The 10195-nt window shown below is 42.6% G+C and overlaps 1 protein-coding gene across 1 annotated transcript in view; it reads left to right on the top strand.

The window, feature by feature from the left end:
* Positions 1–3013, top strand: part of LOC109828791 (SPX domain-containing protein 1-like) — a 4794-nt gene extending 1781 nt beyond the window's left edge. Inside the window, exon 3 of the mRNA XM_020395731.1 lies at positions 2285–3013. Coding sequence (XP_020251320.1) covers positions 2285–2736 — 452 coding nt within the window. The 3' untranslated portion in view covers positions 2737–3013. The remainder of the gene's footprint in view (positions 1–2284) is intronic.

Raw genomic sequence — 10195 nt, 5'->3', positions numbered from 1 at the left:
CTAAGAGCGAGTGGTGTTATCAATGCACAAGGCGCAATGCGGAGTGCAAAGTCTCTTCACACGTACATGTGCAAGGCGCAAAATGATGCGTGCACCGAGTGAAGCGAGACACACACCACACACATAATTTTTCAAGATGGTCATCAAACATGAAAGAGCATGTTTTTATATTTTCACATAAAAATATGTCAAGATAAATAGTATCTACTATGAAATCACAAAATAAGGTCTCAATATCTTATGCTACCATATCCAACGTAGAGCAAAGTTGATAACATCAAAAGTCAAATTAAGACTAATATTGAAGCAAACTTATGGTCCTCAATTGAGCTACCATAAAGGCCTAACGGTTTTATTTATTTTTTGGGATATGAGTCATCGAGTATAAAGGCCCGATTGAAACGTTAAAGAACAAAACTATATGATGCTATGCCTAGCATGCACCCTACGCAAAGCATAGGTCACTTGTGAGGTGCAAAAAGCGCTATTGCATCATATGCATTACGCTTCACCATCGTCCTGCATCGCAGGGCATGTAAGGCGCAGTAAGGCGCGCACGCGCCTTTGAAACACTGAGAGCGAGTTAGTTTGGTGCTTGACTGTTTGGTTACGACACAAGTAGTCATGACTCTTAAGTGCCAAGGAGATAGTTCCTCCCCTCTAGAAAGTGAGTGGGGTGCAGGTCCCACCTCTACCCTCGTAAACTTTACAATCCAATTTTACAATCTCCCGTTTCGCTGATAACATTTCCCGGCTTTCTCAGTAAAGTTATGATATACTGATTAACACGTTTAGTAAAACTATAGAAGGTTGTTTTAGTTGCATACAAGAAATAAACATGAAGGGCTGACTCTGCACTGACCATTGTCGATAAAAGAAAAAGAGAAGGGAATACATATAGAGCTGCTGACAAACAGTCCCCCAGTTAGTGGCTTACAGGGCTTTGCCTTTTAGCATGATAGTATAATTGTTTTGTTTTTCTTTGTACATAAAAAACATTTAGATAAGCTTTGTTACTCCTGTATGGTCTTAAACAAAGTATAGGAAAGTTTATGAGATGTTTGCTTCTCAGAGATTATTCCATTCTTTTGTTTTTTAAGTCACTAGTGCCGTACCTCTCCTGGGAATTATTCTGAAGCACTAACAAAGATTCAAACCTGTAGATCTTTTCGATTTTGTCTTCATGTTTATTATATTTTTGTTAGAATTGGAACATTATCCTTGTATGTAGACCATTTGAACAACTTTTGTAGACCACTGCAGGAACATCACATAACAAGCAGTTGCTAACAATCTGTTAATCCTTCTCTCTCCTTGCATGTGCTGTGGTTGTCTTTTCTTGCTTGCATGTGAATGCATTGGAGGGTTAAAGATGGGAAATTCCACATTCTTCCGCTCTCCTAGGGAGGGAAGAATTTTTGTTCTTTGTTCCATTGTTCAAGCCTATGCCGCATCGTCGAGCACAAATCAATTTATTAACTGCTCCTGAGATACTAATTTTGTCTGAAGATAGTTGAATTCCTTAGATCCTTGTCCGCACCCTGAATCTTCTCCTTTAACATTTGCAATGTGTTTCTTATCTTTGGTGATAGCTGTGAATAGCAATGTGCTCTTGAGTCCCATTATTTGACTGGAGTCTGAGGATGCAAACTTCAAACATCATGTCAGCTTTATCTGGCATTATATTATAGTGCTATTAGTCTAATATTCATATTTAAACGATGTGACAGTTTGATGTCTGAAACCATGATTGTGAAAACTCCAGGTTTGTCTGCTTAAAAGACTTGTTAAGCTTATGAAGTAGAGAAATGGGATAAAGTGTACTGGTATTATTTGAAAGTCCTTTGGATAGTATGTTGATCTAAGAGAAGAGAACAAATTTTTATTAGAGGATAGAGACTGTTAAATTATTTTCTGCCAATTAGGTGAGAGGGAGAGAATATTTGTTTTATTTTTAAAAGAGAAAAAAATGATTCGATTATCTTGTTTTCATTTTTCAATGTTCCTATTCCCTTGCATCTTATCTTTATAATTTAGTCAAAATTCCCTTAGGAACAGGGAAAAGGGGGAGGCTAGTAGAGACTGAATTGACTTTGTTCTGCATGTTATAGAGGTTCATGAAGGTATTACAACTACCTGAGTATGATGCTTATTGTGGTTTTCTCTAAAACTAAGTCACTTAACATGAACATTTATATTTTTCACTTTTCTGTACTAGGGACTAGAACTACTCTGATTAATAATATCATGATTGATGTGGTTATCGTCCTTGTTCTTTGAACAGGGTTGGTTAAAATTCTGAAGAAGTATGACAAAAGAACCGGAGCACTCATCAGGCTACCCTTCATCCAAAAGGTGCTTCATGAGCCATTTTTCACCATTGATCTTCTGAACAAGCTCTTAAAAGAATGTGAATCCATGCTCGATCGCCTCTTTCCAAAGGCTGAACCTTCCATCTCTTATCAAGACGACAACCAAGAAGCCAACAAAGGTGATGTTGATTCATCAAACCCATCAGGGGCCTCTTTGGTCAGTGGATATGTTCCAGAACTCGAGGAGATAGAATACATGGAGAGCTTATACATGAAGAGCACGGTCTCAGCTTTGAGAGTTTTGAAGGAGATTAGAAGTGGAAGTTCTACAGTTAGTGTTTTCTCATTGCCTCCACTTCAAACAAATGAAAAAGAGGAGAGAATATGGGATAAGGTTCCTGTGCTAGAACAGCTTGCCAAATAATCTGAAGATATGGAGCTTTCCGCTTGGATTTCTCAATCTTATCCGCTTGTAGATTACTGCTCGCAAACTTGTTGTTGGAAATCACTCGATAATTGTTCTTACGTCTTGTGTATTTGAGTTGCTGATATTATAGAGAGGATAGTGTTGCCACTTTTTTCTGTTCTTTTTCACCCTTACATATCCTCTGTTTTACTTGTTTTGTATTTTCAGATGTTTCTAACAGGGATGCGTGATTTCTCAATCTTAAATCTGCTACAGACACTTTTGATTTTTTGCACGCTAATTATCTCCTTATTATAGTAAATTATGCTTTTGTTTCATTGCTTGCATGGTATTGTTTGTAGTGGTTCTTATATTCCAATGTCCGAGAATGTTATTGAAGTCTCGGCCTTTTTGAAAGCATTCTCCGTATGTATTGGTTGCTGCTCGTTTTTTGGTATACTAATTTTGTAATAATATGTCAATATCCTCGCTGAGCCTTGCGAAAAATATATTTTCTGTGTTTTTTCTGGTCTATAATATACATGATTTGTGATTTAATGAACAGGGTACATTCCTTGTTTTTATTGTCAAAAAAATATACATGATTTGTGGAATTGAATATCAAGCTGTGTTCATAAATGACTATTTATTATGGTTTGTGCATCTTATGTAGCAGGTCACATACAGTATTGGTATTGTAATTGTTGTTGTATAAACTGCTCATAAGTTGCATGTTGATCCTATGTCATTTCAATTTTGCTTCAGCAACGAGAAATGCGCTGGCGAATATAATTGGGCTGTCGGAGGCTTAGTCATTGCGGGATTCTTCAGAAGCTGATTACCATGTTAATGTAATTCTTATTCATTCTCTAAAACCTCCATATTCCTTGATGTTAGTGTTAGAATTGGGGGTGGAAACCAACCTCCGCCGGCGACGAGGAGCTCCGACGAGCTCGGAGATGACGCTGGCGAAGTCGACGGCGAACCCCCCAGGCGAGCTCGAGCCCCGCAGTCGAAGACGCGACCCTCGAGCGAGACGCGACCCTCGAACGCGCACCTGACCCTCGCGTTTCAGCAGCTCGACGACCCGCGTTTGGCATCGAACCCCGCGTTTGGCCTTCGACCCTCGCGTCCAGACGATGCCGACCATCGCGTTCTTCGGGCAACCGACCTCAGCGTTTGGCGCTCTGTAATTTCTTGTTTGATGAATAAGAAATTGACTGTGTGGCTCCCGAGGACGTAGGCAGTTGCCGAACCTCGTAAATCTTGGTGTACTTTTTTCTATTCTGCATTTCCGTTGCATTAGGGATTTCGGCGTTAAATTCCCAACAACTGGTATCAGAGCGTGAAACGACTAGAAGAAGTCAGATTCAAGTGGGAGCCATGACCGCAGATGAAGGAAAAATACGACTTGAGAAATTTGATGGAACGGATTTCGGATTCTGGAAAATGCAGATAGAGGATTATCTGTATCAGAAAAATCTGTATCAACCACTATCGGGGAAGAAGCCGGATTCCATGAAGGAAGAAGAGTGGAACCTTCTGGATAGACAAGCCCTCGGAGTTATCAGATTGACGTTGACTCGCAATGTTACGTTCAACATAGCGAAGGAGAAGACCACGACAGGTCTTATGGCAGCACTCTCAAACATGTATGAGAAGCCATCAGCCGCGAACAAAGTTCATTTGATGCGGCGGTTATTCAATCTGAAAATGGCGGAAGGCGCGTCAGTAGCACAACACCTCAATGAACTTAATACGGTTACAACCCAATTGAGTTCAGTTGAGATTGAGTTTGATGATGAAGTTCGGGCGTTGATACTTTCGTCTTCCCTACCAGAGAGTTGGAACGCTACAGTCACAGCTGTGAGTAGCTCGTCGGGAAAGAAAAAGTTAAAGTTCGGCGACGTTCGTGATTTGGTTCTCAGTGAGGAGATCCGACGGAGAGAGACGGGTGAAGCTACAACCTCTTCAGTATTGCATACAGAGTCAAGAGGTAGAAATTCAACCAGGGGAAACGGACGAGGAAAATCAAACTTCAGAGGTAGATCAAAGGACAGGAGGTCCAAGTCAAGGAATCCAAGCAACAGCTCGAAGGCTATCGAGTGTTGGAATTGTGGAAAGGCCGGGCATTACAAGAATCAGTGCAAGAGTGCACAGAAGGAGAAGGAGGCGAAGGAAGAGGTGAATGTCACCTCCACTTCAGGAGGAGACGACGTATTGATATGCTCTTTGGAGAGTAAGGAGGAATCTTGGGTGTTAGATTCAGGAGCGTCGTTCCATGCTACTTCTCAGAAAGAATTCTTCGAGATGTATACCCCCGGAAATCTTAGATACGTATATCTTGGTGATGATCAACCATGTGCTATTGTGGGCAAAGGCGTGGTAAAAATTAAGTTGAACGGGTCAGTATGGGAGCTGAAGGATGTCAGGCATATTCCCGACCTGAGAAAGAATTTAATATCCGTAGGCCAGTTGGCTGGCGAAGGATATACCACGACCTTCCACGGAGATGATTGGAAGATCTCAAAGGGCGCAATGACGATTGCCCGAGGCAGGAAGACTGGTACCTTATATATGACAGCAGGTGCACGTTGTTCGATCTCAGTTGCAGCAGGCAATGAGACTTCAAAGCTGTGGCACCAGAGACTCGGTCATATGAGTGAGAAGGGGATGAAAATCATGCACACAAAGGGAAAACTCCCAGGACTGCAGTCAGTGGAGATGGATATGTGTGAAGAATGTATACTTGGAAAGCAGAAGAGAGTCAGCTTTCAGACAAGTGGCAGAAACCCCAGGAAGCAGAAGCTAGAGCTCGTTCACTGAGATGTGTGGGGACCAACAACCACCACGTCCATTGGTGGAAAACACTACTTCGTGACTTTTATCGATGATCACTCTCGGAAAGTGTGGGTCTACTTTCTGAAGCATAAGTCAGAAGTATTTGAAGCTTTCAGGAGATGGAAAGCTATGGTCGAGAATGAGACCGGTCTGAGAATAAAGAAGCTCAGGACCGACAATGGCGGTGAGTATGAAGACACCGGATTCAAGAAGTTCTGCTATGAGCACGGGATCAGAATGGAGAGAACCGTGCCCGGTACGCCTCAGCAAAATGGTGTGGCTGAGCGGATGAACCGAACGTTGACAGAGAGAGCCAGAAGCATTCGGGTACAGTCAGGCCTACCAAAGAAATTCTGGGCAGAAGCGGTCAACACAACAGTTTACTTAATCAACCGAGGTCCATCGGTTCCATTGGAGCACAGAATACCAGAGGAGGTATGGTGCGGAAAGGAGGTAAAACTCTCACATCTTAAAGTTTTCGGTTGTGTAGCCTACGTGCATATTAGTGATCAAGGCAGGAATAAGCTTGATCTCAAATCAAAGAAATGCACTTTCATCGGCTATGGTGAAGATGAGTTCGGCTACCGCATTTGGGACAACGAAAATAAGAAGGTGATCAGGAGCAGAGATGTGATATTCAACGAGAAGGTGATGTACAAGGACATGCACAAGACAGTTAACTTAGAGAGCGAGTCAATATTTGTAGATTCAGATGATGTCCCGCGTAACCTCTCGGAAGAACCCAATGCAGAGGGTTCTCAGCAAGAAGAGCCTGTTGGACAAGATGGTGCGCATGAGCCCGACGCACCAGCTCCGATATTAAGAAGATCTTCTCGTCCTCCTGTACCCAACAGGAGATACATGAACTATCTGTTGTTGACAGATGATGGGGAGCCTGAAAGCTTTGATGAAGCTTGTCAGTGTGGAGATGCGAGCAAGTGAGAGCTTGCCATGAAAGATGAGATGAAGTCTCTCATCTCAAACCAGACGTGGGAACTAGCTGAGTTGCCCACGGGTAAGAAGGCACTCCACAATAAATGGGTGTACCGGGTGAAAGAGGAGCAGGATGGTTTCAGAAGATATAAAGTCCGGCTAGTTGTCAAAGGTTTTCAGCAGAAGGAAGGAATTGACTACACCGATATTTTCGCTCTCGTGGTAAAGCTAAATACTATCAGGACCGTGATGAGTATTGTAGCAATTGAAGATCTTCATATTGAGCAGTTAGACGTGAAGACGGCGTTTCTTCACGGAGATCTAGAAGAGGAGATATACATGCACCAGCCAGAAGGTTTCTCAGAAGAAAAGAAGAAGAACCTGGTATGCAGACTCAAGAAGAGCTTGTATGGCCTGAAACAAGCCCCAAGACAGTGGTACAAGAAATTTGACGGCTTCATGCATAAGGAAGGTTTCCAAAAGTGCAACACCGACCACTGTTGCTACTTCAAAAGATATCAGTCCAGCTATATTATCCTACTGTTGTATGTTGATGATATGTTGTTGCAGGAGCAGATATGGAGGATATCAAGAGTTTGAAGCAGCAGCTATCAAAAGAGTTTGACATGAAGGACTTGGGTCCAGCTAAGAAGATCATTGGAATGAAAATCACAAGAGATAAGAAGAGAGGTCTCTTGCAGTTATCTCAGACGGAGTACATCAACCGTGTTTTGCAGAGATTCAACATGGGCGACGCCAAGCCTGTGAGCACACCCTTGGCCAGCCATTTTCGTCTGTCAAAGGATCAGCCTCCTCAATCAGAAGAAGAGAAAGAGAGTATGGCTCAGGTTCCTTACGCCTCAGCTATCGGAAGTTTGATGTACGCAATGGTCTGTACAAGACCAAACATTGGCCATGCAGTGGGAGTGGTCAGCCGGTTTATGTCAAATCTAGGAAAAGCTCATTGGGAAGCGGTCAAGTGGATTCTGAGATATCTACGAGGCACCACACAGAAGTGTTTGCACTTTGGTAAGGGAGAGGTAGAAGTGCAAGGGTACGTAGATGCAGACTTCGGCGGCGAAGTTGATCACCGAAGAAGCACCACCGGCTATGTATTCACCGTTGGAACTACAGCTGTTAGTTGGATGTCACAGGTACAGAAGATCGTTACCCTATCCACTACAGAAGCTGAGTATGTTGCAGTGACTGAAGCCAGTAAAGAGATGATATGGCTTCAAGGTTTGTTGACAGAGCTGGGATTCAAACAGGAGAAGAATGTTTTGCACAGTGATAGCCAGAGTGCGATACACTTGGCGAAGAATTCAGCATTTCATTCTAGAACGAAGCATATTGCGCTTCGGTACCACTTCATCAGATCCCTGTTGGAAGATGACGTGTTGAAACTGGAAAAGATTCCAGGAAGTAAGAATCCAGCAGATATGTTAACAAAGACGGTGACAGTTCAGAAACTGGAGTTGTGCGCAACTTCAGTTGGCCTTCATGCATAGATGATGAAGGCGGAGCCACACAGAAGAGGATCTTGATGGGATAGCATATTGGCGTCGGTTTGATCTCCAAGTGGGAGATTGTTAGAATTGGGGGTGGAAACCAACCTCCGCCGGCGACGAGGAGCTCCGACGAGCTCAGGAACGACGCAGGCAAAGCTGCAGGCGAATTCGACGACAAACGCGACCCTCGGCTTCGACAAACGCGACCCTCGCGTTGGGCGACTCCGATGTCCGCGTTTCAGCCCCCCACCATCGCGTCCGCTGCACCCTTCGTTTTCTTCTGGCGGCGAATCCTCTTAACGCAGCAGCGTTCATCCCCAAAATCGCAGCAGCGATTTTCAATCCCCAGCTTTCATTCAACAGTGTTTGAAGGGGGATATTTAAGAAGAGAGAGAAACCAGAAGAGGGTATTTATTGTGGGTGTTAACACTGTAGCTATAGTGTTCATTTGAGAAATCACAGTTTGGGATTTGCTCTTCAATTGTAATTTCTTGTTTGATGAATAAGAAATTGACTGTGTGGCTCCCGAGAACGTAGGCAGTTGCCGAACCTCGTAAATCTTGGTGTACTTTGTGTGGCTCCCGAGAACGTAGGCAGTTGCCGAACCTCGTAAATCTTGGTGTACTTTTTTCTATTCTGCATTTCCGTTGCATTAGGAATCTTGGTGTACTTTTTTCTATTCTGCATTTCCGTTGCATTAGGGATTTCGGCGTTAAATTCCCAACAGTTAGTACCAATGGTGTTGATGATATTTGATCATGTATCTATATGTACCCATCTATTATTTAGCAGTTAATCGTAACTCATTGTAACTCCAGTACTCAGCATATTCTCCTTCATTTTCTCTCATTCCTTATTAAAGTCTTCCATCTATTCTGTTCAGGGGCACAAGTTATGTTCAGGGGCACAAGTTATAATTTGCTTCATGTTGTTTTTCAAGCATGATAATGGCACCACTACCCCGATTCATTTGATTTTATCGATCTTCTTGTGGACGATGATGATTGTATTTAAATTTTTGTTTCAGATTTGACAGAATTTTAAGTCGACAGTTTATAAACCCCTGAGCACATGAAGAAACATTACATCTAAGTGATTGAAACCAATGTATTTGCAAAGGCTGCAGTCTATCTCCTAATATTCTTGGGCCACACTTTCTCAGGGAACGGCTGCTTCGTCTAGATGAAGATGCTTCACTTTCGAAAGAACAGCAAGCTGAAGATGTCAAGAGGTCTGGATCATGATTTGAAGTTCCGACGTAATCATTCGTTGTTGCATATAGATCCCATACGATTTCAAGCAGGTTCTCAACCCTTTATTCCTCTCTATTCTAACATTTTCAAGTGCTTAATTATTCTTCATTATCCCTAACTCTCCTTTTCTGGAAAAGATGCTTCAATTTTGGCCCTAGCAAGGGAAAAGCGAGTACAAGCAACAGTTAATTGAAGATGGTACTGAGAGGACTTTTCCCACGGAAAACTAGATTCATAGAGGTTTAATTACTTCCTTCTCCACAATCGATCTTCACAAATATACATTGTTTTACGACTGAAACCTGGGTCCCTAACACACAACTTTTCTTAATCCGCTTTCTAAATAGCTTGGTGGTATTTGAATATACATTTCTTTGATGCATCAAAACCTTGAGGTTACAACGAGGATTGAAAATTATAATTAAACTCCAAGGGGAGCCTTATATGAACCACTACCTTTATGAATCTTGGTTTACAAATAACAGGCTCTGAAGAAGTTAAGTACAAACTAAGCTGCATGATCACACCGCGTCGTCTGAAAGCTGGTGTGTATAATAGCATGTTCTGGGATGCAGCAACTCCAGTTTGAACACGGCCAAGTGATCTCTAGACTATCTTTCGCTTCACCAGTTCAAGATGTAGGCCTAAAAGTAATGTGGAACGATCGATGTTTGAATGTTACACATGTAATAAAGGTAAACTGGAGAGAATTTTGAAAAACTAATGGAACTTTATGCATCGCCACCACCCAATGCTCTGTAATCCACAATTAAGGCGAAACAGTGGACGTAAACTGAGAAGCATCAGCTTCGATGGCCCACGCGCATTGCACAAAAGCGTTGCTCCACTATTACAACCAGCAGGGAAAGGTAGAAGGAGGAGGATGTTGAAAAGTGTGCACGGGGTTGAGATGCTTTTCACCGACGAAAACCTTGTAGGGGA

Source organism: Asparagus officinalis, chromosome 1, assembly GCF_001876935.1.
Source record: "Asparagus officinalis chromosome 1, Aspof.V1, whole genome shotgun sequence".
NCBI classification, from domain to species: Eukaryota; Viridiplantae; Streptophyta; class Magnoliopsida; order Asparagales; family Asparagaceae; genus Asparagus; species Asparagus officinalis.
The sequence above is the reverse complement of the archived record's forward strand: the minus strand, read 5'-3'. Positions and strand labels throughout refer to the sequence as shown.